At 54.0% G+C, this 20,886-nt stretch overlaps 2 protein-coding genes and 1 long non-coding RNA gene across 7 annotated transcripts in view; 1 reads left to right on the forward strand and 2 right to left on the reverse strand.

Moving 5' to 3' along the window:
• Window positions 1-9,488, reverse strand: part of PELP1 (proline, glutamate and leucine rich protein 1) — a 36,823-nt gene extending 27,335 nt beyond the window's left edge. For both annotated transcript variants that reach the window (XM_072920599.1, XM_072920598.1), the window contains exons 1-4: window positions 9,288-9,488; window positions 5,291-5,349; window positions 3,884-3,989; window positions 1,512-1,661 (exon numbers count right to left, since the gene is read on the reverse strand). In XM_072920599.1, coding sequence (XP_072776700.1) covers window positions 1,512-1,661; window positions 3,884-3,989; window positions 5,291-5,349; window positions 9,288-9,434 — 462 coding nt within the window. In that variant the 5' untranslated portion in view covers window positions 9,435-9,488. The remainder of the gene's footprint in view (window positions 1-1,511; window positions 1,662-3,883; window positions 3,990-5,290; window positions 5,350-9,287) is intronic.
• A 1,097-nt stretch (window positions 9,489-10,585) lies between these two features.
• MED11 (mediator complex subunit 11) lies at window positions 10,586-18,642 on the forward strand. 4 transcript variants are annotated; one of them, XR_012052412.1, is made up of 5 exons: window positions 10,586-10,743; window positions 12,046-12,176; window positions 17,962-18,104; window positions 18,279-18,329; window positions 18,597-18,642. XR_012052412.1 is itself a non-coding variant. In XM_072920676.1 (4 exons), exons 1-3 carry the CDS (start codon window positions 10,659-10,661, stop codon window positions 18,097-18,099), a joined length of 354 nt encoding a protein of 117 aa, XP_072776777.1. In that variant the 5' UTR covers window positions 10,586-10,658; the 3' UTR covers window positions 18,100-18,104; window positions 18,279-18,642. The 4 variants fall into 4 exon arrangements, 3 of the variants coding, with proteins under 3 accessions (XP_072776777.1, XP_072776778.1, XP_041568235.1); XM_072920676.1 differs by having other exon boundaries at window positions 18,279-18,642; XM_072920677.1 differs by lacking the exons at window positions 18,279-18,329; window positions 18,597-18,642 and adding an exon at window positions 17,780-17,799 and having other exon boundaries at window positions 17,962-18,200.
• A 145-nt stretch (window positions 18,643-18,787) lies between these two features.
• LOC140681182 (uncharacterized) lies at window positions 18,788-20,734 on the reverse strand. Its single transcript, XR_012052415.1, has 3 exons — window positions 20,656-20,734; window positions 19,095-19,238; window positions 18,788-18,909 (listed from the first exon to the last, which is right to left on the reverse strand). It is a non-coding gene; the product is annotated as an uncharacterized lncRNA (long non-coding RNA).
• Between the last annotated feature and the right edge of the window lie 152 nt (window positions 20,735-20,886).

Consider the following 20,886-nt stretch of genomic DNA (forward strand, 5'->3'; position numbering starts at 1 on the left):
TAGCCCCATTTAACCCTTTCCATTCCCCTTTTAACCCCTCAAATACTCATTTTAATCCCATTTTTTCCCAATTTTAACCCGTTTTTCCCAGTTTTATCCCCCAGCCCGAGCCCCCCGAAGCCCCCAGACCCATTTTCAGCCCCCAGACCCATTTTAACCCCATTTAACTCTTTCCTTTCCCCTTTTAACCCCCTCTAATCCTCATTTTTTCCCATTTTAATCCCATTTTTATGCCATTTCCCCCCACTTTTACCCCTCTAACCCCCCCAAGATGACCCCCCCGAAGCCCCCAGACCCATTTTCAGCCCCCAGACTAATTTTATCCCCATTTAACCCTTTCTATTCCCTTTCTAACTTCCTCTAATTCTCACTTTTTCCATTTTAATCCAATTTTTTCCCAATTTTAACCCGTTTTTCCCAGTTTTATCCCCCAGAAGCCCCCCAGCCCGAGCCCCCCGAAGCCCCCAGACCTATTTTCAGCCCCCAGACCCATTTTAACCCCATTTAACCCTTTCCATTCCCCTCTTAACCCCCTCGAATCCTCATTTTTTCCCATTTTAATCCCATTTTTTCCCAATTTTAACCCGTTTTTCCCGATTTTACCCCCATGAGCCCCCCAGCCCGAGCCCCCCGAAGCCCCCAGACCCATTTCCAGCCCCCAGACCCATTTTTACCCCATTTAACCCTTTCCATTCCCCTCTTAACCCCTCTAATCCTCATTTTTTGCCTTTTTTTTCCAATTTTAACCCAATTTTCCCCACTTTTACCCCCAAAACCCCCCCAAACCGACCCCCCCCAAAGCCCCCAGACCCATTTGGAGCCCCCAGACTCATTTTAGCCCCATTTAACCCTTTCCATTCCCCTTTTAACCCCCTCTAATCCTCATTTTTTCCCATTTTAATCCCATTTTTTCCCAATTTTAACCCGTTTTTCCCAGTTTTATCCCCCAGAAGCCCCCCAGCCCGAGCCCCCCGAAGCCCCCAGACCTATTTTCAGCCCCCAGACCCATTTTAACCCCATTTAACCCTTTCCATTCCCCTCTTAACCCCCTCGAATCCTCACTTTTTCCATTTTAATCCAAATTTTTTCCAATTTTAACCCAATTTTCCCAACTTTTACCCCATAACCCACCCAAGCCGACTCCCCTGAAGCCCCCAGACCCATTTGGAGCCCCCAGACCCATTTTAACCCCATTTAACCCTTTCCATTCCCCTTTTAACCCCTCGAATCCTCATTTTTTCCCATTTTAATGCCATTTTTCCCCAATTTTAACCCGTTTTTCCCAGTTTTATCCCCCAGCCCGAGCCCCCCGAAGCCCCCAGACCCATTTGAAGCCCCCAGACCCATTTTAGCCCCATTTAACCCTTTCCATTCCCCTTTTAACCTTCTCTAATCCATATTTTTTTCCATTTTTTTGCCATTTTTTCCCAATTTTAACCCGTTTTTCCCAGTTTTGCCCCCCAGAAGCCCCCCAGCCCGAGCCCCCCGAAGCCCCCAGACCCATTTCGGACCTCGGGCCGCAGGGCCAGCAGGGAGGTGAGGATCCCGGGGATGTGGTTGGTGCCGATGTCCCGCGCCAGCTCCGGCAGCTGCGCCGAGAAGCGAAGGAGCTCCCGCAGCACCGAGACCCCCAAGGCCACCGTGGGGGGCGGGTCCTGCGACTGGGGGGACCCCAAAACCCGTCAGGACCCCTCCCCAAATTAGAGACCCCACCCCAAAATCGTCCCAGTTGAAATAACCCAAAAAAATGGAAAAAAAAGCCAAAAAAATGGCAAAAATCCATAAAAAATGGGGTGTGGGACCTCCCAAAAGACCCCCAGGACCACTTTTGGGGGGGGGGTCATGGGAATGGGGGGACCCCAAAACACGTCAGGACCCCTCCCCAAATTAGGGACCCCCCCTGAAATGATCCCCATTGAAATAACCCCAAAAAACCCACTAAAAATGCCAAGAAAATGATGAAAATTGGTCAAAAATGGGGTGTGGTACCCTCCAAAATACCCCCAGGACCACCTTAAGGGGGGTCCTGAGACTGGGGGGACCCCAAAACCCGTCAGGACCCCTCCCCAAATTAGAGACCCCCCCCCCAGAATAATCCCCATTAAAATAACCCCGAAAAAAACCACAAAAAAGCAAAAAAAAAAGGCGAAAATTGGTCAAAAATGGGGTGTGGGACCCCCCAAAACACCCCCAGGACCACCTTTGGGGGGGTCACGGGAATGGGGGGACCCCAAAACCCGTCAGGACCCCTCCCCAAATTACAGAGACCCCCTGAAATTGTCCCAATTGAAATAACCCCAAAAAAAAACCCAAAAAATGGTAAAAATGCCCAAAAAATGGTGAAAACCCGTCAAAAATGGGGTGTGGGACCCCCCCAAAACACCCCCAGGACCACCTTTGGGGGGGGTCATGGGAATGGAGAGACCCCAAAACCCGTCAGGACCCCTCCCCAAATTAGGGACCTCCCCCAGAATGATCCCGCTAAGAAAAGCTCAAAAATGCCCCAAAAACCCCCCAAAAAACCCCAAAATTGGTCCAAAATTGGGTGTGGGACCCACCCAGGTGCCCCCAGGCGTGTCCCAGGTGTGCCCAGGTGTGTCCCAGGTGTGTCCAGGTGCCCCCAGGTGCCCCCAGGTGTATCCCAGGTGAGCCCAGGTGTGTCTCAAGTACCCCCCAGGTGTATCCCAGGTCTATCCCAGGTGTGTCTCAGGTGTGTCTCAGGTGTGTCCCAGGTGTGCCCAGGTGTATCTCAGGTACCCCCCAGGTGTGCCTCAGGTGTGCCCAGGGTTTTATATTTTAATCCCATTTTTTTCCAATTTCAACCTGTTTTTCCCAGTTTTATCCCCCAGGTGTGCCCAGGTGTATCCCAGGGGTACCCAGCTGTGCCCAGGTGTAACCCAGGTGCCCCCACGTGTGCCCAGGTGTGCTGAGGTGCGCCCAGGTGTGCCCAGGTACCTCCCGGGCGTATCCCAGCTGTGTCCCACCCCTCCCAGGTGCCCCCAGGTGTGCCCAGCTGTACCCAGGTGTATCTCAGGTGCCCCCAGGTGTGTATCAGGTGCCCCCAGGTGTGTCTCAGGTGCCCCCAGGTGTGTGTCAGGTACACCCAGGTATCCCCAGGTGTGCCCAGGTGTATCCCAGGTCTATCCCAGGTGTGCCCCACCCCTCCCAGGTGTGCCCAGGTGCCCCAGCTGTATCTCAGGTGTGCCCCAGGTGTGCCCAGCTGTACCCAGGTGTATCCCACGTACCCCCAGGTGTGCCCAGGTGTGCCCAGGTGTATCTCAGGTGTCCCCAGGTGTGTCCCAGGTGTGCCCAGGTATCCCTCAGGTGTCCCCAGGTGTGCTCAGGTGCACCCAGGTGTGCCCAGCTGTGCCCAGGTGTATTTCAGGTGTGTCTCAGGTGCCCCCAGGTGTGTCCAGGTGTCCCCCAGGTACCCCCAGCTGTTCCCAGCTGTGCCCAGGTGTGTCTCAGCTCTGCCCAGGTGTACCCAGGTGTGTGTCAGCTGTGCCCAGCTGCGCCCAGGTACCCCCCAGGTGTGCCCAGGTGCCCTCAGGTGTACCCCAGGTGTGCTGAAGTGTCCCCAGGTGTATCCCAGGTGTGCCCAGGTGTATCTCAGGTATGCCTCGATATGCCCAGGTGTGCCCAGGTACCCCCCAGGTATATCCCAGGTGTATCCCAGCTGTGCCCAGGTGTATCCCAGGTGTGCCCAGGTGTGCCCCACCCCTCCCAGGTGTATCCCAGGTGTGCCCAGGTGTATCCCATGGGTACCCAGATGTGCCCAGGTGCCCCCAGGTGTGTCCAGGTGTATCCCAGGTATGTTCCTGATGCCCCCAGGTACCCCCAGGTGTCCCCAGGTGTATCTCAGGTGTATCTCAGGTGTTCTCACCTGGAGCAGGTGCTGCAGGAGGCGGAGCCAGCCCAGGCAGTGCTGCTGGAAGGCGTCTCCGGGGCTCTCGCTGACCAATAGGGACAGGAGGCACAGCCCCTCGAACCTGCAACGCCATTGGTCAGCGCGGACACGCCCCCTGGCCACACCCAGCCACGCCCAGCCACACCCACAGCCCCGATTGGCTGCTGCAGGCACAGCCCCTCGAACCTGCAACGCCATTGGTCAGCCCGGACACGCCCCCCTGCCACACCCACACCCCTGATTGGCTGCTGGGGAACCAGCCCCTCGAACCTGCAACGCCATTGGTCAGACGGGACACGCCCCCCTGACCACGCCCAGCCACACCCACAGCCCTGATTGGCTGCTGGGAGCACAGCCCCTCGAACCTGCAACGCCATTGGTCAGTGTGGACACACCCATGGCCACACCCACAGCCCTGATTGGCTGCTGCAGGCACAGCCCCTCGAACCTGCAACGCCATTGGTCAGCCCGGACACACCCCCTGGCCACGCCCACCACGCCCACAGCCCTGATTGGCTGCTGCAGGCACAGCCCCTCGAACCTGCAACGCCATTGGTCAGCTGGGACACGCCCCCGGCCACGCCCACCACACCCACACCCCTGATTGGCTGCTGCAGGCACAGCCCCTCGAACCTGCAACGCCATTGGTCAGCCTGGCCACGCCCCAGCCACGCCCCCAGCCCTGATTGGCTGCTGCAGGCACAGCCCCTCAAACCTGCAACGCCATTGGTCAGCCTGGACACGCCCCCCAGCCACACCCAGAGCCCTGATTGGCTGCTGGGGGCTCTAAGCCCCGCCCACTTTCCTTATAAGGACCGCCTAGAAGAGGGCGTGGCTCAAACACAGAATCTGATTGGCTGGGATGAAGCCACGCCCAGCCTGGCCCATCCCACACTCCTGATTGGCTGCTGGTGGCTCTAAGCCCCGCCCACTTTCCTTATAAGGACAGCCCAGAATGGGGCGTGGCTCACACACGGAATCTGATTGGCTGGGATGAAGCCACGCCCCACCCACACCCAGCAGCCAATCACGGACAAGCCCCACCCACCACAATCAGTCCCGCACCCACGGAACAATCTGATTGGCCAATAACACCGCCCGCAACCACCCAGCCAATCGCAACGCGCTACAAAGCCACACCCCCTCCTCCTCATTGGCTGCTCCGCCCCCAGGGGGTGAAACCTCCCCTGATTGGTTCCTCCCTGTCCAATGGCAGCCAAGATGCTCTGGAGAATGATTCCCATTGGCTGCCGAGCCAGCCCCGCCCCCACGCTGCGTTCCTATTGGTTTGCAGTTGGCCACGCCCACCCCGTGGTGGCAGCCAATGAAAAGGCGGCAGGGGCGGGGCCTGCGCTGTGATTGGCCGTTGGGGCTGTCACTCACCGCGTCTTCATGGAGCCCAGGCGGGCGCTGGCGACGCCCAAGAGACCCCCGAGGGCGGCCTGGGGAGGGGTCAGAGGTCAGCGGGGTCACACAGGGGTCACCCAGGGGTCAGTGAGGGGTCAGGGGTCACCCATGGGTCAGTAAAGGTCAGGGGTCACCCAGGGGTCAGGGGTTACTCAGGGGTCATCAGGGGTCACCCAGGGGTCAGCAGGGGTCAGGGGTCACACAGGGGTCACCCAGGGGTCAGGGGTCACACAGGGGTCACCCAGGGGTAATTTAGGGCTCAGAGGTCAGCGAGGGGTCATAGGTCACCCAAGGGTCAGCTGGGGCTCAGGGGTCAGGGGTTACTCAGGGGTCATCAGGGGTCACTCAGGGGTCAGCCAGGGGTCAGGAGTTACTCAGAGGTCACCCAGGGGTCAGCAGGGGTCAGGGGTCACCCAGGGGTTACTCAGGGGTCACCCAGGGGTCAGGGGTCACTCGGGGTTTGGGGGCTCCCAATCCTTTAGGGGTTCCGTTTTTTGGGGTCAGATCCCGGTTTTTGGGTCAAATCCCCATTTTTGGGGTTCCCACTCCCTGAGGCCATCCCCATTTTTAGAAAGGTGCTGATCCCTGCAGTGATCCCATTTTTTGGAGTTAGATCCCGATTTTTGGGGTCGAATCCCCATTTTTGGGGTTCTCACTCCCTGAGATCATCCCGAGTTTTGAGGCCAGATCCCATTTTTACACTCAAATCCCCATTTTTATACTCCAATCCCCATTTTTATGCTCCAATCCCCATTTTTTGTGATCAAATCCCCATTTTTTGTGCTCAAATCCGCATTTTTTATACTCCAATCCCCATTTTTCATACACAAATCCCCATTTTTACACTCAAATCACCACTTTTAATACTCAAATCCCCCTTTTATGTGCTCAAATCCCCATTTATATATACACCAATTCCCAATTTTTTGTGCTCAAATCCCTATTTTTAATAATCAAATCCCCTTTTTTTATGCTCCGATCCCCTTTTTTATGCCCTAATACCCATTTTCACTCCAATCCCCATTTTCACCACTCCAATCCCCATTTTTATGCTCTAATCCCCATTTTTACACTCCAATCCCCATTTTTATGCTCCAATCCCCATTTTTATACTGAAATCCCCATTTTCACCAATCCAATCCCCATTTTTTATGCTCCAATCCCCATTTTTATGCTCCAATCACCTTTTTTAATGCTCAAATCCCCATTTTTCACACTCAAATCCCAATTTTTATGCTCCAATCCCCATTTTTTGCGCTCAAATCCCCATTTTCACCACTCCAACCCCCATTTTTATACTCAAGTCCCCATTTTTAATACTCAAACCCCCAATTTTTGTGCTCCAATCCCCATTTTAATACCCCAATCCCCATTTTTTACACTCAAATCCCCATTTTTTGTGCTCAAATTCCCATTTTTAATACTCAAATCCCTTTTTTTATGCTAAAATCCCCATTTTTATGCTCAAATCCCCACTTTCACCACCCCAAATCCCCATTTTTATGCTCCACTCCCCATTTTTATGCTCCAATCCCCATTTTCACCACTCCAATCCCCATTTTTAATACCCCAATCCCCATTTTCACCACTCCAATCCCCATTTTTTATCCTCAAATCCCCATTTTTACACTCTAATCCCCATTTTTCATACTCTAATCCCCATTATTACACTCCAATCCTCATTTTTACCACTCCAATCCCCATTTTCACCACTCAAAACCCCATTTTCACCACTCCAATCCCCATTTTTATATTCCAATCCCCATTTTTTACGCTCCAATCCCCATTTTCACCACTCCAATCACAATTTTCACCACTCCAATCCCCATTTTCTATGTTCCAATTCCCATTTTTAAACACAAATCCCCATTTTTATACACCAATCCCCATTTTTCTATGCCCCAATCCCCATTTTAACACTCCAATCCCCATTTTTACTACTCCAATCCCCATTTTTAATACCCCAATCCCCAATTTCTCCACTCCAATCCCCATTTTTTGTGCTCAAATCCCCATTTTTAATACTCCGATCCCCATAATTAGTACTCCAATCCCCATTTTTATGCTCAAATCCCCACTTTCACCACTCCAATCCCAATTTTTACACTCAAATCCCCATTTTTAAACACAAATCCCCATTTTTACACTTAAATCCCCATTTTCACCACTCCAATCCCCATTTTTTATGCCCCAACCCCCATTTTTTATGCTCCAATCCCCATTTTTAATACCCAAATCCCCATTTTTAATACCCCAATCCCCATTTTCACCACTCCAACCCCCATTTTTATACTCAAGTCCCCAGTTTTAATACTCAAACCCCCAATTTTTGTGCTCCAATCCCCATTTTAATAATCAAATCCCCATTTTTAATAATCAAATCCCCATTTTTACACTCCAATCCCCATTTTTACCACTCCAATCCCCATTTTTAATACTCCAAACCCCATTTTTCTGCTCAAATCTCCAATTTTTAAACTCAAATCCCCATTTTTAACACTCCAATCCCAATTTTTATGCTCCAATCCCCATTTTCACCACTCCGATCCCCATTTTCTATGTTCCAATTCCCATTTTTAAACAAAAATCCCCATTTTTATACACCAATCCCCATTTTTACACTCAAATCCCCTTTTTTAATACACCAACCCCCATTTTTTGTGCTCAAGTCCCCATTTTTAAAACTCAAATCCCCATTTTTATGCCCCAATCCCCATTTTTATGCCCCAATCCCCAATTTTTTGCTCCAATCCCCATTTTTAATACTCAAATCCCCATTTTCACCACCCCAAATCCCCTTTTTTACACTCAAATCCCAATTTTAACACTCCAATCCCCATTTTAATAATCAAATCCCCATTTTTATGCCCCAACCCCTATTTTTATGCTCAAATCCCCATTTTTTGAACTCAAATCCCCATTTTTACACTCAAATCCCCATTTTTACCACTCCAATCCCCATTTTTATACTCAAATCCCCATTTTTAAACACAAATCCCCATTTTTACACTTAAATCCCCAATTTCTCCACTCCAATCCCCATTTTTCGTGCTCAAATCCCCATTTTTAATACTCCGACCCCCATAATTAATACTCCAACCCCCATTTTTATACTCAAATCCCCATTTTTATATTCAAATCCCCATTTTTTCTGCTCTAATCCCCATTTTTAATACTCAAATCCCCATTTTTATGCTCTAATCCCCATTTTCACCACTCAAATCCCCATTTTCACTACTCTAATCCCCATTTTTACACTCCCATCCCCATTTTAACACTCCAATCCCCATTTTTTGTGCTCCAATCCCCATTTTTACGCTCCATACCCCATTTTCACCACTCAAATCCCCATTTTTTATTCTCCAATCCCCATCTTCAATACTCAAACCCCCAATTTTTATGCTCCAATCCCCATTTTAATAATCAAATCTCCATTTTTACACTCCGATCCCCATTTTTACCACTCCAATCCCCATTTTTATGCCCCAATCCCCATTTTATACACTCCAATCCCCATTTTTTGTGCTCCAATCCCCATTTTTAATACTCCAAACCCCATTTTTATGCTCCAAATCCCCATTTTTATGCTCCAATCCCCATTTTTAATATTGAATTCCCCATTTTTTGTGCTCAAATCCCCATTTTCATACTCAAATCCCCATTTTTAATACACCAAATCCCCATTTTTTGTGCTCAAATCCCCATTTTTACACTCCAACTCCCATTTTAATGCTCCAATCCCCATTTTAACACCCCAATCCCCGTTTTTAATAATCAAATCCCCATTTTAACCACTCCAATCCCCATTTTTAATACTCAAATCCCCATTTTTATGCTCCAATCCCCATTTTTATGCTCCAATCCCCATTTTCACCACTCCAACCCCGTTTTTCCCCTCCCCCTCTCCCCCCTCACATTCCCCTCACGTCCCCCTCAGCCGCTCCCCTCCGCTCCCCTCCCCTCCGTTCCCGACCTGAGTCCCGGCGCTGTCGCGGAGGCCGCGGACGAGCCCCGGGAGGGCCCCGCGGTGCGGGGGCAGCGCCGAGAGCGCCGAGAGCGCCTCGAGCAGCGGCGCGGCCGGAGGGGCCGGAGGGGCCCGCGGCGCCGCCACCGCCGCCATGGCCGCGCGTCTTCCCCGCGCACGCTGATGACGTCAGCGCGCGGGAAAAAACGGGGCGGGGTTTGCGCAGCGCCGCCATGGCCGCGCGTCTTCCACGCGCACGCTGATGACGTCAGAGCGCGGGAAAAAACGGGGCGGGGTTTGCGTGAGGGAGTGGGCGTGGCCTGGGGAAATCCGGGTTATGAATATTAATTAAAGGCGTGGCCTGGAAAAATCCGGAACCTGAAAGAAAATGAGGGGCGTGGCCTGAGAAATCTGGTTTATAAATATTAATTAGAGGCGTGGCCTGGGAAATCCGGGTTATAAGTGGTAATTAGTGGCGTGGCCCGGAGAAATACGTGCTATGAATATTAATTAAGGGCGTGGTCTGGAGAAATCCGGGCTATGAATAATCATTAGAGGCGTGGCCTGGAGAAATCCGGATTATAAATGGTAATTAGTGGCGTGGCCTGAAAAATCCGGGGTATAAAAGTAAATTAGGGGCGTGGTGTAGGGAAATTAGGCTATAAATATTAATTAGATGCGTGGCCTGGATAAATCCGGGTTATAAATGGTAATTAGAAGCGTGGCCTGGATAAATCCGTGTTGTAAATGGCAATTAGAAGAGTGGCCTGGAGAAATCCGTGCTATAAATATTAATTAAAGGCGTGGCCTGGATAAATCCGGGTATAAATGGTAATTAGAGGCGTGGCCTGGGAAATCCGAGCTGCAAAAGGAAATTATGAGGTGTAACCTGGCGGAATACGGGTTACAAATATTATAAAGCGGCGTGGCCTGGATATTTTGGGCTATAAAAGGTAATAAGGGGCGTGGCCTGAAGGAAATTAATTTTATTAAGGTTAATTAGGGGGGGTGGCCTGGAAAAAAGTTAATGTATTAATAAAAGCCCTAAATCCCACCCCCCCCGCCCCGATCCAGCTCTCCTCCCTCCTCCGGCGCTGAGTCTGAGGGGAATCCAGGACACTTTCGGGGCTTTGTGGTGCAGAGACGCTCCTGAGGGAGCCGCGAGTGATTTTGAGGCGATTTCGGGCGGTTTTGGGTGGATTTTGGGTGTTTTTATGACGAGAAGGAACCTTGGAGGACCCAAAACCACCGAGACGAGGCAGAGTTCCGGCTAGAGCGGCCCCTGGGCGGCGCTTCCGCTCACGTGACAACATCCCCGCGCTGCTATTGGTGGAGGGAAGCGGAAGTGGAGGGAAGAGGAGGCGGAAGTGGCGCGGCAGCATGGCGGGGTTCGGGGTGGCCAACGAGCGGCTGCGGGCGCTGGAGGAGCTGGAGCGCGAAATCGGCGCCTCCCTGCAGAGCGCGGGTGGGCGGAGCCTCTAAAAAGGGGCGGGGTTTGCGCGGAGGGGGAGGGGCGCGGAGAAAGTGGGGAGGGGCCGCGGGGTTTGGTTGATGGGGAGACACTTCCGGTTTTAGGGTGGGCGGGGCTTGGGTTGCCATGGGGATGTGGGAGGGCGGTGATTGGCGGGGTGGAAAAGGGGCGGGGTTTAAACGAATGGGGGCGTGGTCAGTGGAGGGGCGTGGTCAGCGCTCAGGTGACCCTCGAGGGACCAATGGGAGAGCCTGAAATGGGGTCAGAGGTCGCGGGGAGGGGTCACAGGTGTGCCCAGGTGTGCCCAGGTGTGCCCCAGCTGTGCCCAGGTGTATCCCAGGTGTGTCCAGGTGTGCCCAGGTGTGCCCAGGTGTGCCCCAGCTGTGCCCAGGTGTGTCCAGGTGTGCCCAGGTGTGTCTCAGGTGTGCCCAGGTGTGTCCAGGTGTGTCTCAGGTGTGCCCAGCTGTGCCCCAGCTGTGCCCAGCTGTGCCCAGCTGTATCTCAGGTGCCCCCAGGTGTGCCCAGGTGTGACCCAGGTGTGACCCAGGTGCCCCCAGCTGTGCCCAGCTGTGCCCAAGATGCCCTCAGATGTGCCCAGGTGTGCCCCAGGTGTGCTCAGGTGTGACCAAGATGCCCCAGGTGTGCCCCAGGTGTGCCCAGGTGTGTCCAATTGTGTCCAGGTACCCCCAGCTGTGTCCAGGTATATCTCAGGTGTGCCCAGGTGTATCCCAGCTGTGCCCAGGTGTGACCCAGGTGTGCCCAAGATGCCCCCAGATGTGCCCAGGTGTGCCCAGGTGTGCCCCAGGCTGGCCCAGCTGTGCCCAGGTGTGCCCAGCTGTACCCAGGTGTGTGCCAGGTAGCCTCAGGTGTGCCCCAGGTACCCGCAACTGTTCCCAGGTGTATCTCAGGTGTGCCCAGGTGTGCCCAAGTGTGCCCCAGGTGTGCCCAGGTGTATCTCAGGTGCCCCCAGGTGTGCCCAGGTACCCCAAGCTGTGCCCAGGTGTGTCCCAGGTGTGCCCAGGTTTATCCCAGGTGTGCCTCAGGTGCCCCCAGGTGTGCCCCAGGACCCCCCAGCTGTGCCCACCTGTGCCCAATTGTGCCCCCAGGTGTGCCCCAGGTGTGCCCAGCTGTGCCCAAGATGCCCCCAGGTGTATCCCAGGTGTGCCCAGGTGTATCCCAGCTGTATCTCAGGTGCCCCCAGGTGTGCCCAGGTGTGACCCAGGTGTGACCCAGGTGTATCTCAGGTGTGCCCAGGTGTGCCCAGGTGCCCCCAGGTGTGACCCAGGTGTCCCCCAGGGCTGGTGATCCTGGAGCTGTCCAAGGAGAAGCCCCAGGAGCGGCACCTGGACCGTCAGTGCGCCCAGTTCGGGGCCGCCGTGGCCAAGGTGGAGGCGGAGCTCTCGGCCCAGATCCGCTACCTGACCCAGGTGAGCCCCCAGGTGGGATTTGGGGTGCCCCAGGTGGATTTGGGGTGTCCCAGGTGGGGTTTGGGGTGTCCCAGGTGGGATTTGGGGTGTCCCAGGTGGGTTTGGGGTGTCCCAGGTGAGATTTGGGGTGTCCCAGGTGAGATTTGGGGTGTCCCAGGTGAGATTTGAGGTGTCCCATGAAGAATTTGGGGTGTCCCAGGTGGGATTTGGGGTGTCCCAGGTGGGGTTTGGGGTGTCCCAGGTGGGGTTTGGGGTGTCCCAGGTGGGATTTGGGGCGTCCCAGGTGAGATTTGGGGTGTCCCAGGTGGGATTTGGGGTGTCCCAGGTGAGATTTGGGGTGTCCCAGGTGGGATTTGGGGTGTCCCAGGTGAGGTTTGGGGTGTCCCAGGTGAGGTTTGGGGTGTCCCATGAAGGATTTGGGGTGTCCCAGGTGGGATTTGGGGTGTCCCAGGTGAGGTTTGGGGTGTCCCAGGTGGGTTTGGGGTGTCCCAGGTGGGGTTTGGGGTGTCCCAGGTGGGGTTTGGGGTGTCCCAGGTGGGTTTGGGGTGTCCCAGGTGGGTTTGGGGTGTCCCATGAAGGATTTGGGGTGTCCCAGGTGGGTTTGGGGGGTCCCAGGTGGGGTTTGGGGTGTCCCAGGTGGGATTTGGGGTGTCCCAGGTGAGATTTGGGGTGTCCCAGGTGAGATTTGGGGTGTCCCAGGTGGGATTTGGGGTGTCCCAGGTGGGGTTTGGGGTGTCCCAGGTGAGATTTGGGGTGTCCCAGGTGGGTTTGGGGTGTCCCATGAAGGATTTGGGGTGTCCCAGGTGGGATTTGGGGTGTCCCAGGTGGGGTTTGGGGTGTCCCATGAAGAATTTGGGGTGTCCCAGGTGAGATTTGGGGTGTCCCAGGTGAGATTTGGGGTGTCCCAGGTGGGTTTGGGGTGTCCCAGGTGAGATTTGGGGTGTCCCAGGTGGGTTTGGGGTGTCCCAGGTGGGTTTGGGGTGTCCCAGGTGAGATTTGGGGTGTCCCAGGTGGGATTTGGGGTGTCCCAGGTGGATTTGGGGTGTCCCAGGTGAGGTTTGGGGTGTCCCAGGTGGGGTTTGGGGTGTCCCATGTGGGTTTGGGGTGTCCCAGGTGGGGTTTGGGGTGTCCCAGGTGGGTTTGGGGTGTCCCAGGTGGGGTTTGGGGTGTCCCATGAAGGATTTGGGGTGTCCCAGGTGGGATTTGGGGTGTCCCAGGTACAATTTGGGGTGTCCCATAAAGGATTTGGGGTGTCCCAGGTGGGGTTTGGGGTGTCCCAGGTGAGATTTGGGGTGTCCCAGGTGAGGTTTGGGGTGTCCCAGGTGGGATTTGGGGTGTCCCAGGTGGGATTTGGGGTGTCCCAGGTGAGATTTGGGGTGATCCAGGTGAGATTTGGGGTGTCCCAGGTGAGATTTGGGGTGTCCCAGGTGAGATTTGGGGGGTCCCAGGTGGGGTTTGGGGTGTCCCAGGTACAATTTGGGGTGTCCCAGGTGGGATTTGGGGTGTCCCAGGTGAGGTTTGGGGTGTCCCAGGTGAGGTTTGGGGTGTCCCAGGTGGGGTTTGGGGTGTCCCAGGTGGGATTTGGGGTGTCCCAGGTGAGGTTTGGGGTGTCCCAGGTGGGATTTGGGATTTTTGGGGTGTCCCAGGAAGGATTTGGGGTGTCCCAGGTGAGATTTGGGGTGTCCCAGGTGAGATTTGGGGTGTCCCAGGTGGGATTTGGGGTGTCCCAGGTGGGGTTTGGGGTGTCCCAGGTGAGGTTTGGGGTGTCCCAGGTGGGATTTGGGGTGTCCCAGGTGGGGTTTGGGGTGTCCCAGGTGGGATTTGGGGTGTCCCAGGTACAATTTGGGGTGTCCCAGGTGGGGTTTGGGGTGTCCCAGGTGGGATTTGGGGTGTCCCAGGTACAATTTGGGGTGTCCCAGGTACAATTTGGGGTGTCCCAGGTGGGATTTGGGGTGTCCCAGGTGGGGTTTGGGATTTTTGGGGTGCCCCAGGTGTGTCTCTCACCTGCACAGGTGAGTTTTTAATGATGTTTTTTTGGGGATTTTGGAGTCTCCCATGTGGAATTTGGGATTTTTGGGGTGCCCCAATCAGGATTTAGGATTTTTGGGGTGCCCAGGTGTACCCCAGGTGCGTCTCTCACCTGCCCAGGTGAGTTTGGGGCATTCCAGGTAAGGTTTTTGTGCCATTCCTTTGGGGATTTTGGGGTGCCCCAGGTACAATTTGGGATTTTTGGGGTACCCCAATTAGGATTTGGGATTTTCGGGGTACCCCAAGCAGATTTTAGGATTTTTGGGGTGCCCCAGGTGTACCCCAGGTGCGCCTCTCACCTGCACAGGTGAGTTTGGGTCATTCCAGGTGAGTTTGTAACGATGTTTTTTTGGGGATTTTGGGGTGCCCCATGTGGGATTTGGGGATTTTGGAGTCTCCAAGTTGGGATTTGGGATTTTCGGGGCACCCCAATCAGGATTTGGGATTTTTGGGGTGTCCCAGGTGCGTCTCTCACCTGCCCAGGTGAGTTTGGGTCATTCCAGGTGAGTTTGTAACGATGTTTGTTTGGGGATTTTGGGGTGCCCCAGGTACAATTTAGGATTTTTGGGGTACCCCAATCAGGATTTAGGATTTTTGGGGTGCCCCAATCAGGATTTGGGATTTTTAGGGTGCCCAGGTGCGCCCCAGGTGCGTCTCTCACCTGCCCAGGTGAGTTTGGGGCATTCCAGGTGAGTTTTTAATGATGTTTCTTTGGGATTTTTGGGTTGCCCCATGTGGGATTTGGGATTTTTGGGGTGCCCCAATCAGGATTTAGGATTTTTGGGGTGCCCCAGGTGGGATTTGGGATTTCAGGGTACCCCAAGCAGATTTTAGGATTTTTGGGGTGCCCCAGGTGTGCCCCAGGTGCGTCTCTGACCTGCACAGGTGAGTTTTTAGTGCCGTTCCTTTTGGGATTTGGGGTTTTTGGAGTCTCCCAGGTGGGATCTGGGATTTTCGGGGTGCCCCAAGCAGGATTTGGGATTTTTGGGGTACCCCAACCAGGATTTGGGATTTTTGGGGTACCCCAACCAGGATTTGGGATTTTCGGGGTGCCCAGGTGTGCCCCAGGTGCGTCTCTCCCCCACAGGTGAGTTTTTAATGATGTTTCTTTGGGGATTTTGGGGTGCTGCATGTGGAATTTGGGGATTTTGGAGTCTCCAAGTTGGAATTTGGGATTTTTGGGGCACCCCAATCAGGATTTAGGATTTTTGGGGTGCCCAGGTGTACCCCAGGTGCGCCTCTCACCTGCACAGGTGAGTTCGGGGCATTCCAGGTGAGTTTTTAGTCCCATTCCTTGGGGATTTTGGAGTCTCCCGGTGGGATTTGGGATTTTTGGGGCGCCCCAAGCAGATTTTAGGATTTTTGGGGTACCCCAATCAGGATTTGGGATTTTTGGGGTGCCCAGGTGTGCCCCAGGTGCATCTCTCACCTGCCCAGGTGAGTTTGGGGCATTCCAGATGAATTTTTAGCACCATTCCTTTGGGGATTTGGGGATTTTGGGGTACCCCAAGCGGGATTTGGGATTTTTGGGGTGCCCCATGTAGGATTTGGGATTTTTGGGGTGCCCCAAGCAGGATTTGGGATTTTGGGGTGCCCCAGGTGCGTCTCTCACCTGCACAGGTGAGTTTTGGCCATTCTAGGTGAGTTTTTAACGATGTTTCTTTGGGGAATTTGGAGTCTCCCAGGCAGGATTTGGGATTTTTGGGGTACCCCAAGCAGGATTTGGGATTTTTGGGGTGCCCCAGGTGGGATTTGGGATTTTTGGGGCACCCCAATCAGGATTTAGGATTTTCGGGGTGCCCCAGGTGGGATTTGGGATTTTTGGGGTGCCCCAGGTGCGTCTCTCACCTGCCCAGGTGAGTTTGGGGCATTCCAGGTGAGTTTTTAGTGCCGTTCCTTTGGGGATTTTGGAGTCTCCAATTTGGGATTTGGGATTTTTGGGGTATCCCAAGCAGGATTTGGGATTTTCGGGGTACCCCAAGCAGATTTTAGGATTTTTGGGGTGCCCCAGGTGTGCCCCAGGTGCGTCTCTCCCCCGCAGGTGAGTTTTTAATGATGTTTCTTTGGGGATTTTGGGATGCTGCATGTGGAATTTGGGGATTTTGGAGTCTCCCAGGTGGGATTTGGGATTTTCGGGGTACCCCAAGCAGGATTTGGGATTTTTGGGGTGCCCCAATCAGGATTTGGGATTTTCGGGGTGCCCAGGTGCGTCTCTCACCTGCACAGGTGAGTTTTTAGCAGCGTTCCTTTGGGGGATTTGGGATTTTTGGAGTCTCCAAGTTGGGATTTGGGATTTTTGGGGTACCCCAAGCAGGATTTGGGATTTTGGGGTGCCCCAGGTGTGTCTCTCACCTGCACAGGTGAGTTTTTAGTGCCGTTCCTTTGGGGATTTGAGGATTTTTGGGGTGTCCCAGGTGGGATTTGGGATTTTCGGGGCACCCCAATCAGGATTTGGGATTTTCGGGGCACCCCAAACAGGATTTGGGATTTTCGGGGCACCCCAAACAGGATTTGGGATTTTTGGGGTGTCCAGGTGTGCCCCAGGTGCGTCTCTCACCTGCCCAGGTGAGTTTGGGTCATTCCAGGTAAGGTTTTTGTGCCATTCCTTTGGGGATTTTGGGGTGCCCCAGGTACAATTTGGGATTTTTGGGGTTCTCCAGTTGGGATTTGGGATTTTTGGGGTGCCCCAAGCAGATTTTGGGATTTTTGGGGTGCCCAGGTGTGCCCCAGGTGCGTCTCTCACCTGCCCATGTGAGTTTTTAATGATGTTTCTTTGGGGATTTTGGGGTGCCCCATATGGGATTTGGGGATTTTGGAGTCTCCAAGTTGGGATTTGGGATTTTTGGGGTACCCCAATCAGGATTTGGGATTTTTGGGGTGCCCCAGGTGCATCTCTCACCTGTGCAGGTGAGTTCGGGGCATTCCAGGTGAGTTTTTAACGATGTTTCTTTGGTGAGTTTGGGGTGCCCCATGTGGGATTTGGGATTTTTGGGATTCCCCATGTGGGATTTGGGATTTTCGGGGTGGCCCAGGTGCCTCTCTGACCTGCACAGGTGAGTTTGGGGCATTCCAGGTGAGTTTTTAATGACGTTCCTTTGGGATTTTCGGGGTGTCCCAGGTACAATTTGGGATTTCGGGGTGCCCCAATCAGGATTTGGGATTTTTGGGGTGCCCCAAGCAGGATTTAGGATTTTTGGGGTGCCCAGGTGTGCCCCAGGTGTGTCTCTCACCTGCCCAGGTGAGTTTGGGGCATTCCAGGTGAGTTTTTAGTCCCATTCCTTTGGGATTTTTGGAGTCTCCCGGTGTGATTTGGGATTTTCGGGGCAGCCCAAGCAGGATTTGGGATTTTCGGGGTGCCCCAAGCAGATTTTAGGATTTTTGGGGTGCCCAGGTGTGTCTCTCCCCGCAGGTGAGTTTTTAATGATGTTTTTTTGGGGATTTTGGAGTCTCCAATTTGGGATTTGGGATTTTCGGGGTGCCCCAAGCGGGATTTTGGATTTTTGGGGCGCCCCAAGCAGATTTTAGGATTTTCGGGGTGCCCAGGTGTGCCCCAGGTGCGTCTCTGACCTGCCCAGGTGAGTTTGGGGCATTCCAGGTGAGTTTTTAATGACGTTTCTTTGGGGATTTTGGGGTTCCCCAGGTACAATTTGGGATTTTTGGGATTCCCCAGTTGGGATTTGGGATTTTCGGGGTACCCCAATCAGATTTTAGGATTTTTGGGGTGCCCAGGTGTGCCCAGGTGCGTCTCTCCCCGCAGGTGGCCACGGGGCAGCCCCACGAGGGCTCGAGCTACGCGGCGCGCAAGAGCTGCCAACTGGCGCTGAACCGGCTCGACTACGCCCGGCGGCGCCTGGCGGAGCTGGCACGCGCCTGCGAGCTGATGCTGGAGCCCTGACACACCTGGGCACACCTGGGCACACCTGGCACACCTGGCACACCTGGGCACAGCGAGGGACACACCTGGAATGGCCTCGAGACAACAAAATGTGGGAAAAATGGAATTTTATTGGGATTTTGTTGGGGTGTGGCACCTTGGGGAGAGCACTGAGAGACTCTGAGCACACCTGGGCACACCTGGGCACACCTGGCACACCTGGGCACACCTGGGCACGGCGTGGGACACACCTGGAATGGCCTCGGGACACCAAAATGTGGAAAAAATTGGATTTTATTGGGGTTTTATTGGTGTGTGACAGCCCTGAGGGACTCTGGGCACACCTGGGCACACCTGGGCACACCTGGGCACACCTGGGCACACCTGGAAGAGCCTCAGAGCAGAAAAATGGAATATTATTGGGAATTTATTGGGATTTTATTGGGGTGTGGCACCTTGGGGAGAGCACTGAGAGACTCTGGGCACACCTGGGCACACCTGGGCACACCTGGGCACACCTGGAAGAGCCTCAGAACGGAAAAATTGGATTTTATTGGGATTTTATTGGGAATTTATTGGGATTTTATTGGGGTGTGGCACCTTGGGGAGAGCACTGAGAGACTCTGAGCACACCTGGGCACACCTGGAACACACTTGGGCACACCTGGGCACACCTGGGCACGGCGTGGGACACACCTGGAATGGCCTCGAGACAACAAAATGTGGAAAAAATTGGATTTTATTGGGACTTTATTGGGATTTTATTGGGGTGTGACACCTTGAAAACAGCGCTAAGAGACTCTGGGCACACCTGGGCACACCTGGGCACACCTGGGCACACCTGGCACACCTGGGCACGGTGTGGGACACACCTGGAAGAGGCTCAGAACGGAAAAATGGGAATTTATTGGGATTTTATTGGGGTGTGGCACCTTGGGGAGAGCACTGAGAGACTCTGAGCACACCTGGGCACACCTGGAACACACTTGGGCACACCTGGGCACACCTGGGCATACCTGGGCACACCTGAGCATACCTGGGCACACCTGGAAGAGGCTCAGAATGGAAAAATGGGAATTTATTGGGATTTTATTGGGATTTTATTGGGGTGTGACAGCCCTGAGGGACTCTGGGCACACCTGGGCACACCTGGGGCACACCTGGCACACCTGAGCTCACCTGGGCACACCTGGAATGGCCTCGGGACACCAAAATCGGGGAAAATGGGAATTTATTGGGATTTTATTGGGGTGTGACAGCCCTGAGGGACTTTGGGCACACCTGGGCACACCTGGGCACACCTGGGCACACCTGGAATGGCCTCGGGACACCAAAATGTGGGAAAAACGGAATTTTATTGGGAATTTATTGGGGTGTGACTGTGCTGAAACATTCTGGGTACACCTGGGCACACCTGGGCACACCTGGGCACACCTGGGGAGATCGCCAGGACAGCCCTCAGGGCACCAAAATGTGGGAAAATGGGAATTTATTGGGATTTTATTATGGTGTGACTGTGCTGAAACATTCTGGGTGCACCTGGGCACACCTGGGCACACCTGGGCACGGCGTGGGACACACCTGGGCACAGCTGGAAGAGGCTCAGAATGGAAAAATGGGAATTTATTGGGAATTTATTGGGATTTTATTGGGGTGTGGCACCTTGGGGAGAGCACTGAGAGACTTTGAGCACACCTGGGGCACACCTGGGCACACCTGGGCACAGCTGGGCACACCTGGGCACACCTGGGCACAGCGAGGGACACACCTGGAATGGCCTCGGGACAACAAAATGTGGAAAGAATTAGATTTTATTGGGATTTTATTGGGGTGGGACTGCACTGAGAGACTTTGGGCACACCTGGGCACACCTGGGCACACCTGGGCACGGGGTGGGACACACCTGGAATGGCCTTGAGACAACAAAATGTGGAAAAAATTGGATTTTATTGGGACTTTATTGGGATTTTATTGGGATTTTATTGGGGTGTGACAGCCCTGAGGGACTCTGGGCACACCTGGGCACACCTGGGCACACCTGGGCACACCTGGGCACGGCGTGGAACACACCTGGAATGGCCTCGGGACACCAAAATGTGGAAAAATGGGAATTTATTGGGATTTTATTGGGGTGTGACACCTTGGGGAGAGCACTGAGAGACTCTGGGCACACCTGAGCTCACCTGGGCACACCTGGGCACACCTGGACACACCTGGGCACGGCGTGGGACACACCTGGAAGAGGCTCAGAATGTAAAAATGGGATTTTATTGGGAATTTATTGAGATTTTATTGGGGTGGGAGACCTTGAAAACAGCGCTAAGAGACTCTGAGCACACCTGGGCACACCTGGGCACAGCTGGGCACACCTGGGCACACCTGGGCACACCTGGGGCACACCTGGGCACACCTGGGCACACCTGGGCACACCTGGGGAGATGACCGGGACAGCCCTCAGGGCACCAAAATGTGCAAAAATTGGGATTTATTGGGATTTAATTGGGATTTTATTACGGTGTGACTGTGCTGAGAGACTCTGGGCACACCTGGGGCACACCTGGGCACACCTGGGCACACCTGGGCACACCTGGGGAGATCACCGGGACAGCGTGGGACACACCTGGAATGGCCTTGAGGCAACAAAATGTGGAAAAAATAAACCCAAAAATAATTTTCGGGTGGTTTGTGTCTTTTTTTATTATTTATTCGTAGTTTTTCGGGTCTTCCGGGTCAGGAATTCACCCAGGGAGCCCCAAAATCCCCTCTGGGGACCCCCAAATTCCCCCCGCCCTTTCCCAGGTGTTTATT

The sequence above is a fragment of the Taeniopygia guttata genome, chromosome 32 (assembly GCF_048771995.1).
Source record: "Taeniopygia guttata chromosome 32, bTaeGut7.mat, whole genome shotgun sequence".
NCBI lineage: Eukaryota > Metazoa > Chordata > Aves > Passeriformes > Estrildidae > Taeniopygia > Taeniopygia guttata.

Bases quoted from the DNA above. Each gene is read 5' to 3' on its own strand.
- MED11 (XM_072920676.1), top strand. From the start codon at position 10,659: ATGGCGGGGTTCGGGGTGGCCAACGAGCGGCTGCGGGCGCTGGAGGAG. The intron at 10,744-12,045 runs GTGGGCGGAGCC...GGTGTCCCCCAG, and splicing joins CGCCTCCCTGCAGAGCGCGG to GGCTGGTGATCCTGGAGCTG. The intron at 12,177-17,961 runs GTGAGCCCCCAG...CTCTCCCCGCAG, and splicing joins AGATCCGCTACCTGACCCAG to GTGGCCACGGGGCAGCCCCA.